Source organism: Pseudorasbora parva, chromosome 14, assembly GCF_024679245.1.
Source record: "Pseudorasbora parva isolate DD20220531a chromosome 14, ASM2467924v1, whole genome shotgun sequence".
NCBI classification, from domain to species: Eukaryota; Metazoa; Chordata; class Actinopteri; order Cypriniformes; family Gobionidae; genus Pseudorasbora; species Pseudorasbora parva.
The window spans coordinates 7965602-7992943 of NC_090185.1; the positions used below are offsets into that span (position 1 = coordinate 7965602).

Consider the following 27342-nt stretch of genomic DNA (forward strand, 5'->3'; position numbering starts at 1 on the left):
TGTGTGTGTGTGTGTGTGTGTGTGTGTGTGTGTGTGTGTGTGTGTGTGTGTGTGTGTGTGTGTGTGTGTGTGTGTGTGTGTGTGTGTGTGTGTGTGTGTGTGTGTGAGGGGCGAACTCTGTCGGGGGAGGCTTCAGATTCACACATCAGATTAACAGCTCGAGTGTTTAGTTCAGACTCTTAAAGACAATGTTTCGCATGTTTGTTTTGTTCTCTTTGTGCTGCTGGCGTCGGATTGGTAAGTTATGAAGCATTTTATGGCTTCATTTCTTGCATTTTAAGAGCAATAAACTACTGCGAAATTACATTGTGAGGTTCAGGTCTCGGGATTTGTGATCAGGGAATTTTTAAGCTGTGCCTAGAAAAGTAATGGAAATGTATAGGAATCTTAATCATTAACGTTTATTATTAAAAATACAGAAAAGTAATGGAGATTTCAAAAGAATATAAAATGAAACTATTGGAGGCTTATAATACTCAGTTGCTTTCAGATGTCAGATATTTTTGGTGGGTTTAAGAAGAACGTTGACATGATAATGGAAAAAATTCTCAGCAGCCATAAAGATTACATTACTGGTTCACACATCCGTTTGTTCATGTATATCATCTTTGATTGTATCTCGGCGGCTAAATTTAAAGGTTACACATTACAGCTGATTTCATGAGCCTTTATCTGTGAAACATTTAATTTTCTGTGTGTTCATCAGGTGTGTTTGGTGAGTCGGTGTCAGTGATGGAGGGAGATTCTGTCACTCTAAACACTGATCTCACTGAAATACCGGAAGACGACGATATACTGTGGAGATATGGAGCTGAAAACTCTCTGATAGCTCGAATCAGTAGAGCTGAGGGAATCTTCTCCACATATAACGGCACTGACGGGAGATTCAGAGACAGACTGAAGCTGGATCATAAAACTGGATCTCTGATCATCACACACATCTCAACTGAACACGCTGGAGATTATCAACTAGAGATAAGTGGAGTGAAACGATCATCAAAAACATTCAGAGTTTCTGTCTATGGTGAGTAGAGATCATTTGTCCAGCATTCACAAAAACTAATTTTATTTTTTACTGTCTACGGGGCTGTTGAACGCTTAGATCTGATTGGCTGGCGAATGTTCTAAGGTGTGCAGTTATTTTCAGGGAAACGCACGAGTAAAGTAGTCCCAGCAGGTTTTGACCACATTACACATTCCTTGATCGCCAAATGATTTCAGGTATTTCAAACTAAGGTCTGCCGACAACAGCAAAAGAACCAAAACCCACAGCAACACTCACCAAGAGAATAAATACAGTAAACACTGGGATAAAAACAAAAAAATATTTCCATGGTTTTTGCAACAAAAGTACATTTTATTAGGCTATGTAAGTTTTTTCCCACTCTGTCTCACACTTAAATGCACATACAGTATAGACCATAGACTATAAAAAAGATAACAACAATAGACCGAATATGGACACGGCCTGCGGCGCAGTGACCTCAGGATCGAGCATTATTCTGCTATCAGTGGCTCAATAGTAAGACATTAGTCCTGCACACAATATAGTGCTTTAAGGACAAAAGCAGTGTAGAGTCCATTATTCCTTATACTGTAAAGTTTAGTCAATTTATAAATTAAAACTGTATTAGCATTGAACTAAAAATAAGATTGTGGATTGGATTTACCTGTATTTCTGTTTATTCTCTCATTTTTTTTCCAGCTCGTCTGCCTGTTCCTGTCATCATCAGTAACTCTTCACACTGTTCTTCATCATCCTCATCTTCATCATCATCAAATTGTTCACTGGTGTGTTCATCAGTGTTGAATGTGGGTCATGTGACTCTCTCCTGGTTCAAAAGAAACAGTTTATTGTCCAGCATCAGTGTGTCTGATCTCAGCATCAGTCTCTCTCTACCTCTGGAGGTGGAATATCAGGATAAAAACACCTACAGCTGTGTGCTGAACAATCCCATCAGCAACCAGACCAGACATCCCAACATCACTCAACTCTGCCACACATGTGCAGGTACGGCAGCACGGCTGATATAATGTGTGTGTTTATTCACTGACCTGGTCTCGGTCTTGTAGATCAGACTGATTCAGTCACACTTCTTTCTTTATCATTACAGAGCTGGACAGACGGTCTCCTCATCCTTTCATCCTCTCCCATTCACTCTTTCTGATAGTGCTGATCTCTGCGTCTGCTGGATCTCTGATGATTGTTGCAGGATTTGGGATATTTTACATCTGCAGGAAACACAGAAAAACTAAAGGAGAAGGCAAGAGAAACCTTTGATTATAAACAAGTAGTATAACAGATAATACTTTAAATGTACAATGTAAATATTGTAATTAAGATCAAATTATCATTTTAGTCATTCTCAGAAATCAGATGTCACAAATTTAGCGTATAGTGTATACATTTAACATAGTACTTAAATTAATATCACTAATGTCTCACTGGCACATTTCTCAGTCTACATGAAAACAAAAATGTAAATCTGCCTTATTAACACATACGTTGTAAAGAAACAGATCGAGCAAAGATAGTCGTGTTGTTCTAATGAATCTATTATTACTGTTGTGCAGAAGAGATTACTTACGCTGAGCCAACAATCTACAAGAGAAAAGCACATAACTCGGTAAGATCTAATAGTCCTAATTCATGTTGTCTTCATTTCAGTGGTGAGTCAGTTTTAAATGTGTGTGATTATCAGCTGGGCTTGACATGAAGTTTTTATCTCGCTAGCTGCTGTGGTTAGTGTTCTTCCAAAGTCACTAGACACTCTGCATTTTAACTGGACACAATTTTGACATCTGCCACATATATATTTTTAATATCATCGCATAATTCGGTAGCAGTTTTCATTGCTGTCACTTTAAGACCTGACGTACGGACTCATACTGTTACACATGTGTTTGCTTTCTCAACTTTTTACGTTTATTTAAAAGATAACTGACTTATGTTTACCTGCAGATTTTACCAGCATTTGGGCTGTTTTAAAGGGGGGGTGAAACACTCAGTTTCAGTCAATCTCATGTCAATCTTGAGTACCTATAGAGTAGTATTGCATCCTTCATATCTCCGAAAAGTCTTTAGTTTTATTATATTTATAAAAGAAATATGGTCTGTACTGAGTCTTTCCGGAAAAAACCGAGCGGCTGGAGGCGTATCGTGTGGGTAGAGCTAAAGAATGACGAGCGCGCAAAGCGGTGACGTCCTCAAGCGTGGAGAAACTCATCGCTATCGATCTCAGCTAATAGATATATGATCCAGAATCAGATCCGGAGGCTGAAATAAATTGAATAGGAGAAACATCAACAGCAGGACGTCCGTCTCTGTGGTATGGACTGTATTTAGTGGCCTGTCAACATTTGTGTGTGTTTACTCGCAGTTTATGAGGACATGATTCGGTTTATGGACTATTGTATGCGACTAAACCTTAGCAGTAGCAAGCAAAATGGTTTTGCACGTCAGACTAGTGTAACGTTATACATAGAACAACAATGGAGTAACCGTTAGCGCATTTGAATGACGAAGCACGCGATCGTGTCGTTTACTGATGTTTACTCACGCGACGATAGCCAACAGCACAGACATTTGAAGCAGTTTTACTCACCGGCTGCTTCCAAAGCAGGACCGAACCTTTATCGCTGGGACCGCTCCGTCAAAAACACACTTCTGTACTTCGCGCGCGCACCCTACCGAGAGAAGAGCCCGTACGGCCCATACAAGGACCTTCCGCTCTATTAACGTCAAGCCGACCCATACTCGAAAAAAACTCTCTGAAACTTGTGAGAAACCGGAAGGAGTATTTTTGACACAGAAATACTCCATCAAACGTCCAACATTGTGAAACAGCATTTCACCCCCCCTTTAACGTTTAACATATTACAATCATTATCTGAAGGCTTCTTCAAATCACAAAATAGGAAACAAACATACACTCTAGAAAATGCTGGGTTAAAAACAACCCAAGGTGGGTTAAAAATGGACAAACCCAGCAATTGGGTTGTTTTAAACCAATGTATTATTGTTGTTGTTGTTTAATTCATTATTATATTTTTGTTTTTGCAGAAAGTGAAAGCAGAGGATCATGTGGAAGAGAATGATGTGGTGTATGTATCTGTCGCCATGAGTAGATGACCAAACTTAAACCTTTGTCTGAATGCCAGCGCCAGCTTCCTCTACGAACCTTTGGTCTGTGGTTGTGTTTTGGAGTTCAGAATCACTGAATTTAGCACAAATTCTGAAAGAAAATGATTTCTGAAAATCCCAGCAGACATTCAGAAGGATCATTCTGGGGATTTGAAGCGTGACGGGAGATGGACTAATGAAATGCTCTCTTAAGACTTTGCTTTTGCAATTCAATGACTTCTAACCTGGACAGCAGCATGGTGTCGGTCCAGATCCGGCCCACATCTGTGGATTCGGTATCTGCCTGACTCTTAAAGACTATTTTAATTTTCAAAACTGAAAATACGCTGGCCTAGGTAAAATGACATGAGTGTAGAGATGCGTTTGATCTGTTTGCAGGACACACATCTTGTGCATGAGCATGCGACTGGAGGTTTGTGGTCGGTTCATGCACGTATATCTTGATGTGTCAGCAGCATACGCTTGAAGGGTGTTTTTCCATTCCTGTCTTTTTGATGATAAAACTCTAACTTCTGTCGTTCATTTTAACTGCTTTACACAAAACAGCCTTATTGCTAACACACTGAATAATTCATTCTGATGTTTGACAACAAAGGTGGTCTCAAGTCAAACTGCAAATATGAAAATATCAAACTTGTAGAGCGCATACATCATGAATTATACACATGTGTGATCAGACGCAGATAAGATGCACTGTCAGAAAAAAAAGTACAGTGCTGTCACTGGGGCGGTACCCTAAGGTACAAAACCGAAAAGGTACTAATATGGACCATTTAGAGTTAGTCAGGTACAAAGATGGACCTTTTCACTTTTGTACCTTAGGGCATAGATATCCATAATAAAGGCTAGATGTCTCGTGCGCACTGTTGGCCAATGGAGGTCGCCGTCCGCAACTGGCGGCCATCTTGTCACAGGCAGCTCGCTCACTCGTAACAGTGTGTTTTAATGGTGCATGTACTTTTAAATAACCATAACTTGCTCAATTTTCAACCGATTTTCAAACTGTTTTTTATAAATAATTATAACCATGGACTTCAATATGAAAGTAACATTGAACAGAACAGATGGGTGCAATGAATACACACACACACACACACACACACACACACACACACACACACACACACACACACACACACACACAAGGTATTTATGTTAAATCAATATATAGGCTACTAAAACTGTGTACTGAATGGCAACATGATAAATTATATATATTTACACACATATACAGCTCTGAATTTTTTTTCCAGAGCTAGCTATATATATGCTTTTATAATAAGATTTTCACTATTATAATAAAATAATTTGTATTTTTTTAAAAATGAAACAAACAAAAAAAAACCTGCAAACTAAGTTTATTTTAACTAGACAAAAGATTGTTTGTCATAAAATCGTTATTGGTGTCAATAAACCTATATAATTGAAGAGCTCGATTGTGGTCTCAGCCTTGATAACGTGCACGTAAGTCAGCCGTGAACCACAAGCTGCACGATTAAGTCGTTTATCTAAACGATTTTCAACCTGTTATAGCATCCAGATTTGTAGCCATGTTAATAACGTTTGTAAGAAACCAAACCATTTGTAAATCCGTCAAGATTTCAGCGAGATAAGAGTATTTATGTTCGTACAGATCACTCATCTTACATCAGGTTCATCTGAGCCCGACAGAAAGCCTGCCTGTGACAAGATGGCCGCCGGTGATGACGATGGTGACTCCACCATAAGACATCTAGCCTTTATTATGGATATCTATGCCTTAGGGTACCGCCCCAGTGACAGCACCCCCAGAGAATTATTTTAGGAGCTATTCAAAATCACACCTTTAAAAAAAATAAGGAACACAGCCTGTTTTTGTCAATGTCTGACTCATTTTAAGAATAAATGCAATGTATTTTCTGCTGTGATATTTATGGTTTTAATGCAGATGATAACTAACAACACTGCTAACAAACTACACATTTTGTCAAAGTACCAGGTTTAACTGCTTGAATGCCATTTTTCTTTGGCGTTTGCAGTTGTGACAGTGTGTTTGTGTTTGAAGGCGTCTGACCCGAGCTGTAATGTTTTGTGACCGATGACTCAGTATTAAAACTCCTTCAGCCGACAGGGAAAAAACACATTAGACAACTGAAACTACAGCAGCTCTATACTTGTGTCAGACGAGATGTTGAAGGTGTTTTTAGTAGGTATTGGATCCTACTCTGTGGTTAGAGTGCTCTGGGTGGTTGTTTGCTATATATTTTGCTATGTATGTATTTGTTCCTAATCACTTGTGGAATTTTTGATTTTATAAGACAAGGGGCTAGCCAAGAAATCTGGACGCACCCTAGCGGCAGCAAATCTAATCTGCCCGCGAGTGTCGTCTACTCTCAATACCCTTCTGAGCTGTAAACGGCAAACTCTTGTCGGGCCAATCACATCGTGTATAGAGTCGGTGGGCGGGGCCATAATGACGGCCGAGTTGCGTTTGCGTGCTTCTAGTAAACACAGAAACTGGCGAACGGCGGTCTTTCGAATCAGCTTTGACCGCGACTCTGGAAGACTTGGAGTTAAGCTTTTCTCTGAGAAAAGAACAAAGAACGGCACTGAAGTCATTCTTAAAAAGGGAAGATGTGTTCGGAGTTTTGCCAACCGGATACAGCGAATGTTTAATCTCATAGACAGTAAAAGAAATGGACAGAGCTATCCCAGTGATGTCAATGGCGGAAAATGAGGTCAACTAGAAGCACTCACTTCCTGATGGCTGAGTGAACTGCGCCGGCTCAGACTGAGCTTGAGGACGTAGATGTGACATGAGCCTCCTGTCTGACAGCTGTAGGTCTTCTAGTAGTTGTGGAAAGTGAAATCTGAATCACGTTGTTTAAATATTTTCTCCCGTTGCTTTTGGCTCACTATGGGCTTCTCCCCATTCTTCCCCCTTGACTTTATCAGACTTTATGTCTCCACGTCCCCCCAACTGCCTCATAAGCCCTATTCGGACTGGATTAGTTTAACATGGGGACATGGGGGTAAAGTCATTTTACCTCAGGACATCTGTAATATTAATGGCCAATTCGCACGGGATAAGACATCTCAGTAAAACTAGCAGAAGTGGGAGGAGTAACTCGCTTTACGCACCTCCTTGACGTCATGTGCGTATGACGTTACCGTTATCACGTGAGCAATCACACAACCTGAGCGCCAGTCTGAACTCCGTCTCCAATATATATGTGTGTTTTAATAAACAGTTAGGTCCAGTCTAACGATTCTGATTGGATTATGTTGGTAATAGACACTTTCCTAGAGCTAAAATGTGTTGTGCCTCTAATAAGTGCTTTTGATCTTCTTTTTGCTTTAAATGATATGCGGAAAATACTGGACATTTTCCACAGATTTGTCCCACCACCTACAAAGCAACCGAATGCTTCAAGCGCCTCCAAGGTCGCAAAATGTTTTTTTTTTACTTTTAAACAGGAAATGACGGAATTTTACCATACATTTTTACAGCAGGTCTATTCGAACGGGATTAGTATTACCCGAGGTCATTTTTCCAGACCTTTTTACAGAAGGTAAAAGTCTTGGTAATCTTTAGGCCTACTGACATTGTCCGTAATGATTACCGAGATGGAACATTCGGACGGGACTAAAATCACCGTGAACCTCTGGTAATAATTACTTTACCCCCACGTCCCCATGTTAAACTAATCCAGTCCGAATAGGGCTATAGACAGTAAAAGATTGCTTCTGAGCGTCTCCTCAGGACTATACGGTAATTTCTCAACTGTGAGACAGAGTCGCGTTGGTTATGACGCAATCGTTAGCCTATTTTTACAAAAACAGCTTCTACGGGGCGATAGTGTAAGATACAAGGTAATGGAGCCTTTTATGCATTGTCATGTTTCTTTAGAAATAAACAATGGACAAATGGAGTCTTTAAACGTCTCAGATGTAAAGTTATTCACTGTCAAAGTGACTCAAAAATGAATGGGAGTCAATGGGATGCTAACAGCAGGTGATGGCTTGGTTTGCAATGGCCGCCCCTATGGGTGGAACGCTTTCCGAGTGCTAGATTACCCCCTTGTTTAATCTATCAACGAGCTCTGCTTCACCTTCGTTGCTCTGGTTGGTGTAACGCTATCCTATCGTGTGCAGAGGGAGTTTGAAAGACAACCGTTTATCCCGCCCCTCGGATTGAGCTGTCAATGGTGAGTTTCCAGACCAAACATCTTGATGTGGGTTTGCTTGTCAGGCTAACAAGGGGCACGTTTTGAAAGGGACTAAAACAAACAGTACTTTCAGGTACATGATCAGTTGATGTCATTTCTACAGGCTCCGATAGATCAACGGTCTACAGATGAACAATCATAAGGGTCACAGCTGCTGATTCTTCAACATAGAGTGTGAAGAAATATGGACGTAGTGTCCGGGATTTCACCTGGAGCCCTTTTTAGGTCTCTAGAAGCCAGTTGAACTGTAGTCACTTCTGTGTTGGATTCAAGAGAGACCGCAGGAGGTTGTGGCTTGCTCTTCAACCAGAACAGCCACTGTAGCCACGCCCACCACAGCAGAGATGACCAATCGGATCACAGCTTCAGTAAAACCACAACAGTGAACTTCTGGAAGAAAAGAAAAACAATCATAAAATATTTATGTTTAACAAACTGACATTGACACAAATACAGGTACTGTAAATATGATTCAAAACAGCAATGTTGAAATAAAAAATATATATATGGGGGATTTATTTGGGGTTTTCACTGTGTGAATCACTTGCAACTTTCATTGTGTGAAGAAAGGGTAAAAAACCAAAAAGAGTTGAGTGATGTTGGGATGTCTGGTCTGGTTGCTGATGGGATTGTTCAGCACACAGCTGTAGGTGTTTTTATCCTGATATTCCACCTCCAGAGGTAGAGAGAGATAAAGCTGTTTTTGTGAAAAGGAAAGTCTGATCGTGAGGTTTATGATAACAGGAGAGGAAATGAAGACACTCTTTGCCCACAAATGACTGACGCACACATCAGCGCATCTAATACACTGAGGGTTTCCACTCATCCGGTCAAACTACACTTCTTTGTAAATACATGAGACCACAGAAGTTTCACTTTGACACACAAACTGAGCTGATGGTACAAAGATGTCACCGAGGCAATACCCATACAAAAGCAAAAAAGTACATATTTGTTCCATATTTACCCCTAAATAGCACATATTAGTAGACTACGTTTTAGTTTTTGTGCCTTAATGCCCCAGTGACGGCTTTGCCTTTTTTCTGAGAGTGAATCGCATTGGCTCTCGGAGTTAGAGAACACCCACGCTGTGGTTTCATGAGTCTGTTTAAACAGAATGTGGGCTGTAAAAAAACGAAAATGTTTGGGTGGTTTTTTTTTATTGACCTTGTCATTAGTTCTAGTTTTGACACATTCCGGCCTGTATACACATCAGTTGTGAACATGCTCTGTCTTTTTAACTGAAGCTTTCTATAGCAAATACATTAGTGTATGTATCATCACACACTTTCACAGGCTAAAGTTACTCCATGAATTGCATCCTAATTCATTACAATAGTTAAGTTTGTGCAGGGCTCAGGGTTCGGGATGTGTAATCATTCAGCCGTGTTAAGCACACATGCAGCAGTCATTGAGCCGTCCCAGCGAGAGAGATGCAGATCCACAGCAGCAGCACTTTCAGACCATCAATTCATTAAATATGATTTATATTCACATGGATTTTAATCAGATTGATATGTAAAAAATACATGATATATAACAAATATCCGTGCACAAACTGATGCGTTATTCCTTATTGTATAGACTATTTTTCCTATTTTTCCAGAACATAAATTATGAACACCATAGTTATTATTATAATTATTTTTGGCATTTGCATTTTTCAGATTAGAGGTATTATTATTATTATTATTATTATTAATCATGTTCATTTAATTTTAGCATGGTATATGATCCGCGTTGATGTTTTATTGAAAATGTTAAGAAAGTCACCATTATGGTGATCAGTGTTTAGTGCTTTAGTTGGGCTCTTGACCCTTGACTTTAAATTTCTCTGGCTGCTGTCTGTGTGTTTATAGGACACACTTATTATGGCAAAGACAAAATGTGATTATTAGGTCATGTTGGCTATGATGATGAACACATAATCATGTAGTGATTCACTAAGGGATCTTAAAGCCATGCTCACAACACATCAAATCACAACCGTTCCCTCCCCTTTTCATTGGTGTTTTTTCCATTATTTAAAAAAAGTCTTTGTTAAATAGTTTTAAGCCATGAAACAAGCCAATCGGCTACGACTACGAGGTGAATCACAACACTACAAACTTTGATGTGTGTGTGTGTGTGTGTGGGGGGGGGGGGGGGGGGGGGGGGGGGGCACGTTATGGGGACAAATGTCCTCACAAAGATGGCAATATCCGAAATCCTTGTCCTTGTGTGGACATTTTTTAGTCCCCATGAGGAAAACATCATATATATCATACAGGGTGAGGTTTTTTTTAGAAAGTAAAAATGCAGACTGTTTCCTGGGTTTAGGGGCTCTGTGTGTGTGCGTGCGTGTGAGAGAGAGAGAGAGAGAGAGAGAGAGAGAGAGAGAGAGAGAAAGCGTGTGCTGGGGAGATCCACTTTGCGACGCGACTGAAGCGATGTTGTGAAGCTTCCCGTCATTTCTGCGTTCAAATCGGTTCAAATGCAGCGCTGCCTTCCCGGAATGCTGTGCTGAAGCGTTGAAGTCGCTCGACGTCACCCATAGGAATAAAGTGGAGCGCAGCACGACAGAAGTGTTCACGGACAAGTGGATCTGCAGCTGAGCGAGTGTTTATGGGCGTGCATTTCCTCTATCGCTCTATTCGCGCGCACACCCTACCGGGAGAAGAGCCCGTACGGCCCATACAAGGACCTTCCGCTCTATTAACGTCAATCTGAGCCATACTCGAAAAAAACTCTCCGAAACTTGTGAGAAACCGGAAGGAGTATTTTTAACACAGATATACTCCATCAAACGTCCAACATTAGTTTTTGAAACTTTGTCTATATTTAGGATGGGAATCCAATTCTTTAACAGTGTAAAAAGCTCAGTATGCATGAAACAGCATTTCACCGCCCCTTTAAATGTAATTTATTAGAGGAGTATACGCTCATCTAATCTTCCAATTAGTACCAAGGTATAAAACCAGCAGCTTACATCTTCCCATTGTTAGTTCTTGCGGCATCCCTCCTCCTCCACAGCTCCTCTTTTTTTTGTTTCTAGTCAGAATATAAGTCTGAGGGTGCGTTCACACTTGTCATGTTTGGTTGGATTAAAACGAACCCTGGTGCGATTGCTCGATTAGTGCGGCTCATTTGAACATATGTGAACGCTGCCATCCGAACCCTGGTGCGCACCAAACAAGCGGACCGAGACCGCTAAAAAGATGGGTCTCTGTCCGCTTCCAAACTAACTCTGGTGCGGTTCGATTGATATATGAACGCAACACGGACCAAAGACATGTAAACGGACCAAAACCGGACGTAATGTCACAAGATATGACGCATAGTCAGCTGATTTGACGACGCAGAAAGATCGGTGTATCCAAAATGAGTAACATTAACGTTAGAGGGCAAATGTGGAGCAACGAGGAGGTGCCTAATCAATATTTGGTCTGACGAGCGTGTTTCGAAAATGCTAGAAAAAACACACAAAAAGCAAACCTGGTTCATCTCATCAAATGTTGCCCATACAGACGACAGAACGCCCGTCTCTTTTGCATAAGAGATGCCCGTCTCTTTTCTGCACAACGGAGGAAATCCTGCTACTGTTTTGAATGTTTTGAACATTTTATGAGCTCTTCATGAGTTTTCAGCCGGTAAAAATAATGCCACATGTACACGCATACAATGACCGTGTTTAATCCAGCACACAGCATTGTTTTGAATGTTTGGTAAACGAGCTCCTACGTCATATAAGCCGACCAATCAGGTTGTGAGCGTCTCCCTGTGCCTTTGGTTCGGTAACTTAAGGTTCGCTGTTAAAAATGCCCGTGTGAACGCTAAGCGGACCAGGACTATTATGTTTTGTTTTTGTTTTTTGGTCCGGACCAAACGAACCAAACTAACCGAACTACAAGTGTGAACGCACCCTGAAACTGCTCCATTGGGCTGTGATTATGGGGCGTGTTTCAACCGAACCAGGAAAGACCTCAATTGGATAGACCTACAACCAATCAGAGCAACGAAGCGACGCATTGTCAAATGTCAACAGAGCTCAACTGCACTGTGTTGCCAAGATACTATGAAGGTGAATGCATATACAAACAAGCTCTCCGTTTAGGATTTGAACAAATATAATCCAAGCCAGGCTACCTCTATAGCACACAGCAAGACAAATCGGTTTACCACTTTCACTAAGATTATACGAGCACACAAACTCGTCAACTATAATATAGCAAAGCACACAGGAGCCTGTACATGAATGTGATTCACTTGAAGACTCGAGCAGCTCAATGTGAAACCTTTTGTGGTTTGATCTGCTCAGCTTTATTTAAACATGTGGTTTGTGTGTGTGTGTGTGTGTTTGTGATCAGCTGATAGCTTCACGAGAAAACACACAGTATCAAACCCTTAGTGACCATCCTAAGACCATTCCACATGTTTATCAGCAAAACATTGATAAAACATCTGAAATCTATTGCTGCAGCAAAAATATATATATTATATAATATAGTATTTAAAATAAAATATTTGAAACCATCGCATGCGAGAGTGTGTATGTGTGCAGGGAGTGGGTGGTGCTTAAATATTATTGGTGGAGGAATCGCACGCGACCCGATCTCAGTTTAACTCCGTCCTGTTATCTCTGAAGTGTTCACAGACTAGTGTGACTGTCTGAACTGAACATGTTTGTGTTGTTCTGCTTGTGCCATCTGATTGGTGAGTTATAAACATATTCATTTTAACACATCACTTGCTTTAGTTTTAATACAGAGATTTAAAACAGATCCGGATCAGATCAGATTGATGAAAGATGCTCAAACCAAACTGAAACGTTAATGCAAGATGAATAAAACGACACTGAGTGATTTTGTTGTTGTTGATGAATCAGAAGTTTATTTTACTGTTTTTTGTCTAATTTCTGGTTTCTTTTTTAAAGAAAACTATAATGACACTTTTGATAGTAGAGAGAACTATATGGACATATAGACAAATACAAGTCAGGGCTGTTTTAAAGGGGGGGGGGGGGGGTGAAACACTCAGTTTCAGTCAATCTCATGTCAATCTTGAGTACCTATAGAGTAGTATTGCATCCTTCATATCTCCGAAAAGTCTTTAGTTTTATTATATTTATAAAAGAAATATGGGCTGTACCGAGTCTTTCTGGGAAAAAACGAGCGGCTGGAGGCGTATCGTGTGGGCGGAGCTAAAAAATGATATATGGTGAAGTCCTGTGACAGCAGTGACGGTGGAGATCCACTTTGCGACGCGACTGAAGCGATGTTGTGAAGCTTCCCGTCATTTCTGCGTTCAAATCGGTTCAAATGCAGCGCTGCCTTCCCGGAATGCTGTGCTGAAGCGTTGAAGTCGCTCGACGTCACCCATAGGAATAAAGTGGAGCGCGGCGCGGACTATAACGACAGAAGTGTTCACGGACGACTGGATCTGCAGCTGAGAGAGTGTTTACGGGCGTGCATTTCCTCTCTCGCTCTAGTCACGCGCGCGCACCCTACCGGGAGAAGAGCCCGTACGGCCCATACAAGGACCTTCCAATCTATCGACTTTCAACATCAGTTTCTTTAAAGCTGTTTTTGTGAAAAAGGAAAGTCTGACCGTGAGGTTTATGATAACAGGAGAGAAAATGAAAATCTTCCTTTAAGGGATGTTCATCTGAGCGTTTTAGTCTACATATGGATCTCTGTGAAACATTAGTGAGACGTTTTCAGCCGCTTTACTGGATTTGCTAAGTTTGGCTTCCCATAACCTTTCATTCTCCGGAGCAGAAGCACTGAAGGAGCCAATCAGAATTAAGATGAGATGAGCACTCCTGTAGCTCCGCCCACCGTGTGCTAACAGTGCCAGATAACTGAACAAAACGCCTCAAAAACTATTAATCCTCAATCCTCCTGTGTCAGCTGCTGTTCATCATTACAGTTATAAACCTGATCTACTGTATGATTAATCTGTGACTCTGTTCTTCAGGTGTGTTTGCTGATCCAGACGGACTGAAGTCAGTGTCAGTGATGGAGGGAGATTCAGTCACTCTAAACTCTGATCTCACTGATATAGATGATGATGATCTGATTATGTGGATGTTTGGAGCTAATAACACTTTAATAGCTGAGATCGATGTACCAGAGGACAGAATCACTGTATATGATGATCCTGACGGGAGATTCAGAGACAGACTGAAGCTGGATCATCAAACTGGATCTCTGACCATCACACACATCTCAACTGAACATGCTGGAGATTATCAACTACAGATGATCACAAATCTGAGCAAGAGTTTCAGTCTCACTGTCTATGGTGAGTTTAATGTTGTTTCACCTGATTTTAGCTTTAAAAAATGACTAAATAATTTCAATAATCAATAAATTCTCTCTGAAATTTATCCATATGTATAATTAATAACCCTTTTTTCATGGAGAGGAATGAAGATCACAAGATGCTCACTAACACTTCAATAAGCACTTTTTGAACTACTCACATTTCTCTCTTTCTCAGCTCGTCTGCCTGTTCCTGTCATCAGCAGTAACTCTTCACACTGTTCTTCTTCATCATCATCATCCTCCTCATGTTCACTGGTGTGTTCGGTGTTGAATGTGAGTCATGTGACTCTCTCCTGGTTCAAAGGAAACAGTTTATTGTCCAGCATCAGTGTGTCTGATCTCAGCATCAGTCTCTCTCTACCTCTGGAGGTGGAATATCAGGATAAAAACACCTACAGCTGTGTGCTGAACAATCCCATCAGCAACCAGACCAGACATCCCAACATCACTCAACTCTGTCACACATGTGCAGGTACGGCTGTTCACTGAATTAATTTGTTTACTTGCAGATATCTTTTTGAGTTTACGACAGAGACTAAAGTTAACTTTTTAAAATCGCGATTCAATTCATGATTGCTAAATCTTCACAGAAGTCCACGCCCACAGTTGTGATTCTGCTGAAGCTGTGCTCCGATTGGTCGCCACTGCGCTGATGGGCGTGGCTGCTGCGGCTGCTGCTGTTCTTCTGGCCAATGACGTCAGATCTACAAGAGCTAAAACGGAACAGATGTCATAAATATATAGTGATATATATTTCAGTTTAAAAGCATGAGTGGGCTACTTGTTTATTGATTGTGAAGCTTTGCTTATTCTCTCAGGACTGGTTTGTAAACGCTCGTCCTCTGAATCTGGTGAACTGAGGCCATCTGGTGGCCAAAACTATGAATGTTGTTCTTGATTATTTCAGTTTGTTCTGTAATGCCATCAATTTTACATTTCTTTCATTCTTTCTTAATTTTTATTATGTTGCTGGTTTCATTTTGATGTATTGGCCTGATTGTATGCAGCAACCCCAGAAATAAAAATGTAAAAATATTTTTCACGCCAATAAATCGCTGTAGAATTGAACTGAATGCCACCTCAAACTGATCATATATAGGCCTAAATGGTCATTTAAAAGTGTAATACAAGAGTCAAAGTTGTTCATAAACTTAACATAACTTCTGAGAGAAAGTGAAAGTTCTGATCAGTGACTTTTTCTTGTTTTGATGGAAAGGGGCGAATAGAAAAAATAAAGCTTCTGCTCATAAGTCATTCTGAATAGACAGATAACCGACATACATTTAGAAAGCCAACACTTGAGAGTTCAAGACTCTGACAATATATAATCTCAAAAATATAACAATAAAGGGTATACATCAGCATCACTTCCCCGCCAGAACAGGAACATCCCACAGGCCTGAGTGGCAGAAGAGCTGCTGTGTGCTGGAGGTAATAGAGGAAAACCACAGACTGTAAAAAATATATAGTGTTTCTTACAACTTACCAACGATTCAGTGACCAATGGATAATGACATGCAGCGGAGTTGTGTTTTCCTGATATATTTATATGAGTCTGATTTCAACACATACATTTTTCTCCCTGTCAGTCATCATAATTTAGAGAGTGAATCCTGCTTGTACATGCAGATGGCCTGTGTGTTGAAGTGTGTGTGGCCGCTTGTCAAGAATGGAAAACAAAAGCATATCATTTGTTTATCACCTAGACAGCGAGCAAAGAGCATGCTCTATTTTCACTGAAAGCTGTCACTCATTCAATAAACACAATCTCACAAAGTTCGGCGGTGAAGCTGGTATACAATGAATCTCTTATTTTCTCAATGTCTGCACGTACAGAGGCGTACGCGCGTGTGTGTTAACTAAACTCACCTGGACAAACACTCGAGCGGTGAGTGATTTCAAATCCAGCACTGTGATTGGCCATTTCGTTCAAGAACTCAACAAACATGTCTGTAATTGGCTACATTACTCACTAAAGTGAAAATACATTGAACATATAATCATTTGACAAGTGCAAGAATGGAAACACAGGATCTTTTGACAACTCCTATTCACAAATAATATCTTGTTGTTATTTTCTTAGAGGATTACGAGGATTGCAGATCTCAGAGCAGCAGTTATGAGCAGCTTTTCCATGTAACATCAATCAGAAGCAGCAGACAGCAGTCAGAAAAGAGTGAGAAAATGACAAATTTATCAAGTCCTTCTGGCACAGGGATGTCCATGGCCAAGCCTCCTCCAAACCACCCTCATGATGGACCTGGTTTTGTGTTTTTTTTGCGTAATTCACACTGTAAACCAATGCTATCTGTCTGCCACTCAGTGGGGCGTAACCGCAGGCACTCCAGCTGACGGTGACGTCATGTGCATAACCTATACGTAATTTACATTTATAAAAAAGGAGGTGGCTGTAGAAACTAAACACAATCAAGCTGAAGCCACAGTTCTGCTCAGCTTTCATTTCAAACATGAGGATTTTTATCTAAATATATATATATATATATATATATATATATATATATATATATATATATATATATATATATATATATATATATATATATATATATATATATATATATATATATATTCGTTTTATGAAACCTTTTCTAAGACCATGTCATGCATGTTGGTGTCACTCGTTCTGTCTGGACCTCATCTTTGCTTTGGTTCCTCGAGCCGGTGTCATTATGTGGTTTTTAAAGGAGATTTGTAAATGTTTAATGATAAAACAATCTTCAATCCCAGCTCAATATGCAGTCAGTTTAGTTTTCTATTTCTAGTTTCAATTTAATTTGCATGCAATCATTTAAAATGTTCTAGATTCCGTATTCAATGTGTTAATATGAGTTTCATTGTAACATGAACTAACAATGAACAACATATGATATATGTATATCTTAATGAATGTTAGTTCAACTCACTGTTGTTCATTGTTAATTCATGTTAGTTTTTAATACAAAATCATTTTATTATCTTAATGATCTTATGCATTACATATCATAAACTAACTTTGTAGAATAACAATTGTTAGTTCATGATACCTAATGCTGCATTAAATGATGTAAACAAATCGAGCACTATTGTAAATTCTACCGTTTCAGTATTTTATGGCTTTGGAAGTTAATACACCAAAAGCAAAGGTAAAACACAACTGGCATTATTTTAAAATGTTTAACGGTGCATTCATTTATCAGTAGTCTAGTGTTACTGTTCATCTTGTAAAAAAGCTCGTAATCATAGGAATCTTCAGAGAGCTTCGTACCACCTGACTGCTGCAGATTTATTCATGCATTGATAGTGTTACCATAGAAACGCACCATTCCCAGTCCAAGTCTCACAGCCCAAAGACGCAAGAAAATGCACAAACCACACAATAAAATAAATAAATACAAAAAAGACTAAATTTATTTATTTAAAATAATTTATTTATTTATTTAAAATAAATACTGTACTTTTGAACTTTCTTCATCAAAGAAAAGTTTTACACAACTGTATTATTGAACATTGATAATAATAATTATTCTTGAGCATCAAATCATCACATTAGAATGATTTCTGAAGGGTCATGTGACTGATGCTGAAAATTCAGTTTTGATCACAGGAATAAATCACATTTTACAATATATTCAAATAGAAAACAATTAAAAAACATTTGAATGGAAGTGCATATTGTAATAGTTTAGAATAAAAAGGAGGATGCACAAATAAAATACAGTGCAATCAGTCGGACGTACAGTAACTCAGAGCTCGTTCAGTAAATGCACAGATGTGTTTGAGTCTGGATTTGAATGTGGCGACTGTTGGAGCACATCTGATCTGTTCAGGAAGCTGGTTCAGCTGCGGCTACATAACGGCTGAAAGCAGACTCTCCTTGCTTTGAGTGAACTCTTAGTAGTTCGTCCTCTTGCAGGAGTGTAGGGGTGGAGTAGCTTTGTCATGTACGAAGGTTCTACATTATTTAAAGATTTATAGACAAGTAGTAAGGTTTTATACTCGACAATAGTGTGGTGGTCAAAGCACAGATAAAGCAGGGCATAAATCTCAAATCTCCCACATTAACAAAAGTACCACTGATATGTCTACTCATTTAGCCTCTACCAAAGAAAACAATGATAGGTTTAATCAAATAATACTATACCAAAGAATACAATGTATCATAACATAATACAGCTAATATAAGGCACAATAAAAGACACTATACTCTAACAACAAATAAAGAGATAAACTGAATGAAATGAAATTGGAGAGGATCTTTAATTTCCTCTGGAACAGCAGAAGTTTAAAGCGACTTCTCTACTAGGTGAAAAACAGTGTGTGACAAAAGAAGTATGTCTGAATTCAGAGAACTCATAAAAGAGCATGTAAAGAGGAACTGATACATTTCCCTAAAGTATATTCGTTAGGCCTACTACATTAATTGATTGACCTTTATTATCCCGAAGGAAATTTGTCTTGGACACATACAAAAACACTGTCTGCTGTATAAAAAATTAATAATAATAAATACATAAATAAATAAATGCATGAATGTCACTTGTATACACGCACTTTACACATAAATTCAGAAGAACACACACACCGCAAACAAATGCTCACAAAACCGCGGTTGATTGATTTCATTTTCCAGGTTACGTCCATTGTTACATTATAATGTTTTCCTATCACTATAAAGTTATCCATGTGTTGACTATGCTGTATTAATGCCGTCGTTAAAACACATCGCTCAAATGTTTAAAGTCACGTTTGTTACCGTCTATTTGCAGTATTTTATATCCAGCTGGAGGCCTTTATGCATTTGTTATGGACCAGAGGCATATTTGAAGCTATTGACAAGCCAACTGTATCCTCATGCAGCCGACAAAACATAAATCAGAAACACATTTGATATCATTTTCTTTTTCTCGTCACTGTAAAATATTTTGATTATATAACCAGTGACAAAATAGCTATATTTTAATATTTTTACTCGATATATTTTTATTCCTACTTCTCATTCTGTTCAGGTTGTTGGTCAGATATTTGTATATTTTTTCAGTCAGATTCCCTGATTGTCTGTGGTATATGATGTGTGATCTGTTTTTGATGTATGTATGTTTATTGATTGTAAAGTGCTTAGAGTTTGAGAAAAACACTATATAAATGAAATGTATCATCACTATCATTATTATTTAAAACCAATGGTTGGGTTTGTCCATTATTTGACCCGAACATGGGTTGAAAGTGTTTTAGAGTGTGTGTGGGTATAGTGGAGGGAAACTCAACCCATGAATCCTCCTTATTTAAAGGTGCAGTGTGTGAATTTTAGCAGCATCTAGTGGTGAGTTTGCCGCTCAACCCTTCCTTTCAAAGCACATAGAGAAGCTACACAAGACAAAAATGTCGTCGGAGAGAGCAGAGAGTGACTAGCGATCTGTAAATTAGTTTGTCCGTTTTGGGCAACTGTAGAAATATGACAGTGCAAAATGGCGATTTCACTGTAAGGGACCCGCGGTGTGTGTGGCTCATTCTTAGGTAATAAAAACATAACGGTACATTACGTAAGGTCTTTATACTCTCTAAAAACATAGTTGTGTATTAGCATTTCTGTCAATAGATCCGCAAATAAAATGAAAAAAAAAAAAAAATCTGATTGGTTTATTGCCACACCCATGGCTTAAGAGAATAGGCACAACCTTTTTAGACCATGCGGCGGGCACACACACCGTTTTTGTCCGCCATTAAACTACCTAAGTGCACTTGTGCCGTGTGCTTTAGACCATTCGCTTAGCTCGTTAAAATAGGACCCCTATGCTTCCCACTATCATAACTACTGTTTTATGAACCTCATATTCTCTACAGATGACATCTGTCTTTCTCCTTCTGTAAGAAAACAATGAACAAGATAAAGAAAGAGAAATTAGCAGTGAAATCAACACATCTGTCATCAGAAATAAGTAATAATATTCAGTTTAAAAGTTTTTTTTCCCAGTTTCTATGACTATATATAAAATAAAATATATAACAATATATACAATTTCTACTCAGTCAGTGGAAATATAAATATACAGATATATGAGTCTCAGTCTCTTCATGTAACCTCAGACTAACTGGATAATATTGAGAGTAGATCTGTGTCAACTATACCATCTGATTTTACACTCTTTGTTAATTCAAAAATATCACTTGATTATTAAAATGTATGGCACAAAGAAAATTATATTTAAAAATGGCTTATTATAGCAAAACATATAAATAACTCTTTTTTGTATGAAAATCTTCTACAAAGAGACTTTGCTCATGTTTAGACTTTCAACAGATGCTCAGGCTTGTTTTTATCCATGTTTGCTATAAAAAATGACACACAATTAAACACATGCCTAATAAAGATGAGGTTTTCCACTTACTACAGTAACTGTATGAGATACTTACCCTTTAAGAGCGCTTGTGGAGATAGTAAATAACACCAGCTACAGATACGAACACCAGCAGAACAACAGCAGCAACTACTCCAGCTATGAGCCCTGAAGACTGACCTGAACAGATAAAGACAGACAGTCATTAGTGTGAGTGAATCTGACAGTAACTGTACATCCAGTCATGTGAAAAGGAAAACACACTCTCATTGAATTCTCTGATTTACATTAGTAGGTCTTAACACGAGGTAAATACAACAACACATGACACATTTAACCATAACTTGTCCAAAATTGATCCATAGGTGATAAACTGAGTACACCCTCACTGCTTCTATATGATTTAATAGGGTGAGCAGCAGTCAGGCGCTGCTAATGAAATGACTTTGATTAATTGATCATCAGCAAGTGTGACTAACTCATTAAAAATCAGAAGTTTTGTCATTTCGCTAGTCTGGAGCATTCATGTGTGTGTTAACACAACGCCATAGAGGAAAGCCATCGGCAATGATCTTAGAGACTCTACAGGCCTTAGTTAACATGTTCAATGCTAAGATAATGGCAGTTCAATTAGAAGGAGACGGGACAAGTATGGCATGTTTGGAAGGGTTGCTGGGAGAATGTCTCTTCTCTCTAAACACAACATGGCAGCACGGCTTAGCTGGATCTGAACAAACATCAAGACTTCTGGAACAATGTCCTTTGGACAGACGAGACTACAGTGGAGATGTTTGGCCATAATGCACAGAAAACCAAACACAGCACAAACACCTCAACTTTTTACAGATGATTATAAATAAAAAAGGAAGGAAGGAGAAAACATACTCCAGTACCACTCTTCCTCGTTGTTCAAGTCTTGAAAAGTTTTCTCAGTAACAGACAGAGCAGCTGAAAAATACAAGGGAACATTAGTAAATAAATGGAGTAAACCTGTTCTGAAGCAGGTTTTATATACAAGGAAAGAGGAAATAAACTGGTCTGATGACATTCAGACATTCAAACCATCACAAGTGACCGACTCACCGCTGACGGAAACACTGAATGTTTTTATGGTGTCGCCAATGTTGCTCATTTTTCGAATAACTTTTGTGCCGTCACACGTGCTGTTTCTGTTCAAGCTTTGGCTGGTTCCTGAGCTCTTACTTTGGATGAAATGTGCTTCATAACGTCCAGTGTGTTCAGGTCTGACATCTGTAATGGTCAGAGATCCGCTCTTATAGTCCACATCCAGTCTGCCTCTGAATATCCCTCCTTCTCCATCATACAGACAACTCTTGCTGGCCGCTCCATTGATCAGAGCTATGAGAGTGTTGTTAAAATACCACCACATTGGTTGATGTTGTTGTTTAGTAACACCAGTTTTTAGAGTGACTGACTCTCCCTCCATCACTGACACTGTCACCTCATCACCAAACACACCTGAAGACACAAATAAAGAATAACTCATGTGTATCGTTGACAAGGAATTTGAATCCACAGCAATGTGTTGAATTATGAGAAATCAGGTGAACAACGACAAAATATATAAAGCAAGCCTGATAAGCTTATTAAAACTGAGGGCCCTATTTTAACGATCTGAAACGCAAGTGTCAAAGAAAGCGCGAAGTGCAAGTAACTTTGTGGGCGGGTCTTGGCGCTGTTGCTATTTTCCCGGCGGGATAAATGGCTCTTGCGGCCGGCGCAAATCTAAAATGGGTTGGTCTGAAGTAGCTTCATTATTCATAGGTGTGGTTTGGGCGTAACGTGAATAAACCAATCAGAGCGTCATCCAACATTCCCTTTAAAAGCAGAGGCGCACGTTCCGTTATGGGTCGCTATTATTATGGCGTATTTACCAGGCGCACGCCAGGAGCGGTTCACAGGCGAGGAGACTGATGTTCTTGTAAGAGCAGCCCTTACGAAACAAAAATATATTGCAGTATATTGGAAAATTTCGTGCAATACATTAGGCAATATTTTTCAATATATTGCAATATATTGAAAGCGGCAATCATTTTTATATTTTGCAATAGGCTATATTACATGAATATATAATATATTTTACAATACCATCAAAATATTATTCCATATATTTACAATATATTAAAATATATTTCAAGTAATATATTGGTAAATATATTTTCCTTTCGTAAGGGAGTGAAAAACAGAGAAGCCACTGACTTTAGACTAGGTTTTTTCTGGTCAGTGGCGTAATTGTTTAATGGAACAGCAAAATAGCACCAGGGATTGTTTGCGCCGGAACACGACTCCTTTTTTGCGCTGAACCGCCCAGGGAGCGCAAGTTCATTCACTAGTTTAGCGACGTGCTTCTGTGGAGGGAAAAGCGAGCTTTGCGCGGGAGCAAAATAGGAATGACACATGCGTCGGTGTACAAAGTCATTTGCGCTGGGTGCAAGATAGGGCCCTGAAACTGAAAATATATAGGCAATGTTGAATAGCTACTCTAGAGATATGTAGGCCTACAGCTTTTTTTTACAATACTGATTAAAAAATATATATGATAGAGGTTATGCAAACTGAAAAGCAAACACAGCTCCATGGTTCACCAGTGAACCTTCTTCACAAAACTTAACATCTAACAGTTTTATCATTGGGAGAAAATAAAATATTTCAATACTAGAATTTTAGTAAAATATAATTTATACACCATGTCAAACACGCAGCGGGAAATATCAACCTGCGGCAACAGTGTAAAAGTAGCAAAAATTCTCAGGAAAAGCACAGGCTTGGCAACAATATATACCTTTTCAGCTACTGTTTGTAAAAGACTTTAAATCTGGCCCCTGCACCCATAGATATCCATAATAAGGGCTAGATGTCTTACGGCGGAGTCACCATCGGCATCACCGGCGGCCATCTTGTCACAGGCAGGCTTTCTGTCGGGCTCTGTGGAACCTGATGTAAGATGAGTGATCTGTACGAACATAAATACTCTTATCTCGCTGAAATCTTGACGGATTTACAAATGGTTTGGTTTCTTACAAACGTTATTAACATGGCTACAAATCTGGATGCTATAACACGTTGAAATTGCAGCTTTTCGTTTCGATAAACGACTTAATCGTGCAGCTTGTGTATCACGGCTATAACTTACGTGCACGTTATCAAGGCTGAGACCACAATCGAGCTGTTCAATTATATAGGTTTATTGACACCAATAACGGTTTTATGACAATCTTTTGTGTAGTTAAAATAAACTTAGTTTGCATGTTTTTTTTAAATAAAAAAACAAAAACAAATTATTTTATTATAATAGTGATTAACCTTATTATAGGGATGCGCGATATACCGGTACTGGAAAAATACCGGTATATATTTTATTTAAAACGGTACGATATCATGATTTGGCACATTTCGGTATATGCTGCTGTTCTGAAGTTCACCGCTAGATGGCAGCGCGCTACCCAAACTGACCCGAAACAACCGGCAAATGTGACAACAACATAGACGAACAAAATGGATAAAGCAGTTGAATCTCACTCAAGATACCCAAAACGAATTAATAAAGAGAGGAGTAGAAGTGACATTTGTAATGACTTTGCTTATAAAACTGATGAAGAACCATCAAACCTAGCCAAGAAGCATATCTGTCACTATCCTGACTTTAAGACTTCTGAAGAGATCGACAGGTCAGTGAATCATTCAAACCATCTCATTTAGACATTTATTTTCTTTTAACACTGATCAACGCACACACACAGCCTAACATAAGATCGAATATCACAATCTCCAGCGTTCGTTTCAACCAATGACATTTAGATCTCATTATATTTGCACGCGTACTATTGCACTATTTATATTCCCGTTAGACACAACCGCCTGTGTTTATGTGAATAACTTACTCACTAAAGACGGACATTTGTACATAACTCTGTGTATTTGACTGTTTAAGGAAACTTAATGTGTAATGTGCGAGCGTGACTAAGTGACAGGCGTGTGTGTGTGTGTGTGTGTGTGTGTGTGTGTCGTATGAGCTCATATCTCCTGTAACTGTTATTACGAAATGCTATAAAATCACTTGCATGTTCAAATGATTTCCGTTATCCATCCCGAGACCAGCGTGAAATGTTGAATAGGATTATGCAGATTGCTTTAGTGTAGTGCGATCAGTGGCGGCTAAGTTACTGGTCTGTCAGAGAGGGGAAGCTCATTTTCGGCCAATTGTCTTATTTATTTAAAAGTAAATTCTGCCCTACGTTCCTTTTCAAGAAAATGGTCTTTTACCCTGTGAATGAATGAACGATCTAAAAAAATATTAAACTCTGTAAAACTGAAACAAGGAATGTGGTGTATAATTGTGTGAAATGTATGATGAAAATGAAGCAATTTCGCCAAGCAAATATCAAAGAAATAGGTTGCAGAAGTTTTTATTTCGAATGAACTTGAGAAATTCGCGATGGGACTGAGCGCGAATAGCTTCAGTGATTCCTTATAGTACAGAATCGCTGTCAGTCAAAAGGAGATGCAGACCCTCCAATCATCACGCAGAAGCTCGGAGTCCGGGCCAGCCCACTCCCCATTCGCTCCCAGAGACGCTGAGCGTCCGTGGGCGGGACATAATCGCAGCGTTTATCCAATGACCGTCTAGTTTCGAAGCGCTGAAAAAAACCGTTCAAAGCAGCCCCATTGAAGTCAACGGACGCTGGGCTTCAATAGGGAAATGCACTGTGACGCTGCGGGAATGTATGGGATGGAAATCGAGTCAGCCGACCTGCTATATGTAAACGAACTCGTCTTTGAGATAAACGTTTTCTAACGCATTTTTAGTCAATACAATGTTAATATAATAGTACATATTTGACCATTAATTTTGTGACATTATAAGGGAAGCCGAGCTTCCCTTGCAGTCTTAAAGAAATCGCCACTGAGTGCGATGTCTTTTGAAACCAGAAGCAATTTGCTAATTTTGAGAGATTTTTGCTGAAATTATTTCTCACAAGAAAGTTTTCAAATGACTGATTTGATGTGATAAGCTTTGCTGATTCATTTACTAAGAAACATTTGTGGTAATTTCCCACTTTATAAACTCAAAACTTGCATAATTGTTCTCATTCGCGTGCAATATACCCGCGCTAATATCAGACCTTGTGGTATCGATTTAATATCGGTACTTCGGTATTAGATTGTGGTACCGTACCGAATCCAAAATTGTGGTATCGAGCCATCCCTACCTTATTATAAAAGTATATATATATATATATATATATATATATATTCAGAGCTGTATATGTGTATAAATATATATAATTTCTCATGTTGCCATTCGGTACACAGTTTTAGTAGCCTATATATTGATTTAACATAAATACCTTGTGTGTGTGTGTGTGTGTGTGTGCGTATAGTCATTGCATCTATCTGTTCTGTTCAATGTTACTTTCATATTGAAGTCCATGGTTATAATTATTCATAAGTATGTAGTGTCATAACTACATCTCTGACATTTATAACAAACGAAACAGTTTGAAAATCGGTTGAAAATTGAGCAAGTTATGGTTATTTAAAAGTACATGCACCATTAAAACACACTGTTACGAGTGAGCGAGCTGCCTGTGACAAGATGGCCGCCAGTTGCGGACGGCGACCTCCACTGGCCAACAGCGCGCTCGAGACATCTAGCCTTTATTATGGATATCTATGGGTCCTAGACCAATAAGAGATGCGATTAGAGTCCTCCTGGCGTAAGTCAAGCCCTGGTGGTCAAAACAAAATCTGGTCCTCTATTTTATTTCATTTTTTTGAGTGTGACAATCATTCTAATTAATAGGCCTACCCCTATAATAAATTACACGAAAGTATTTAAAACAGAGGGTAAAATTGAAGACAATGCGTAGGAAATAGGCTACAAGTTTATGGGAAACAAAACTGTTCGAAAATATAAAAAGTGACTTACCATAAACAAGACACACAGACACAGCGAACACGGAATATACTATAGTAACAGCTACACCCATGATAACAGCAATAATCTGAGCTTTTGCTTCCTTGTTTTAACAAATAAAAATCCTCCCGCAAGAAAAGAGATTCCTTTACTGATGCTTTAGCCTATTTGAAACGCAGAGACGCAGAGAGAGAGAGAGAGAGAGAAAGAGAGTGAGAGAGAGAGAGAGAGAGAGAAAAATAAAAATTTAAAAATAAGTAAAATATACTTTTAAGAAATATGCTAAACACAAGCATACTTTTAATATTTTTATAAAAAGTATACTAGAAGTACATTGGTAATAAATATATGCTTAGGCTAATTATACTTTTAAGAAATTCGACCACAAAAGTCAGAATTATCTCTCTGATGT

The 27342-nt window shown here is 38.9% G+C and overlaps 2 protein-coding genes across 2 annotated transcripts in view; one reads left to right on the forward strand and one right to left on the reverse strand.

Annotated features, from left to right (window-relative positions):
• Positions 1–12963: 12963 nt before the first annotated feature.
• LOC137040007 (SLAM family member 9-like) overlaps positions 12964–27342 on the forward strand; it is a 228083-nt gene continuing 213704 nt past the window's right edge. The window contains exons 1-3 of the mRNA XM_067415411.1: positions 12964–13044; positions 14308–14634; positions 14833–15129. Of these exons, the coding sequence (XP_067271512.1) occupies positions 13011–13044; positions 14308–14634; positions 14833–15129 (658 nt within the window). The 5' untranslated portion in view covers positions 12964–13010. The remainder of the gene's footprint in view (positions 13045–14307; positions 14635–14832; positions 15130–27342) is intronic.
• On the reverse strand, positions 20308–27119 carry LOC137040017 (uncharacterized). Its single transcript, XM_067415426.1, has 5 exons — positions 26943–27119; positions 22076–22471; positions 21878–21940; positions 21069–21172; positions 20308–20519 (listed from the first exon to the last, which is right to left on the reverse strand). The coding sequence occupies exons 1-4, from the start codon at positions 27001–27003 to the stop codon at positions 21072–21074; spliced, it is 621 nt and encodes a 206-aa protein (XP_067271527.1). The 5' UTR covers positions 27004–27119; the 3' UTR covers positions 20308–20519; positions 21069–21071.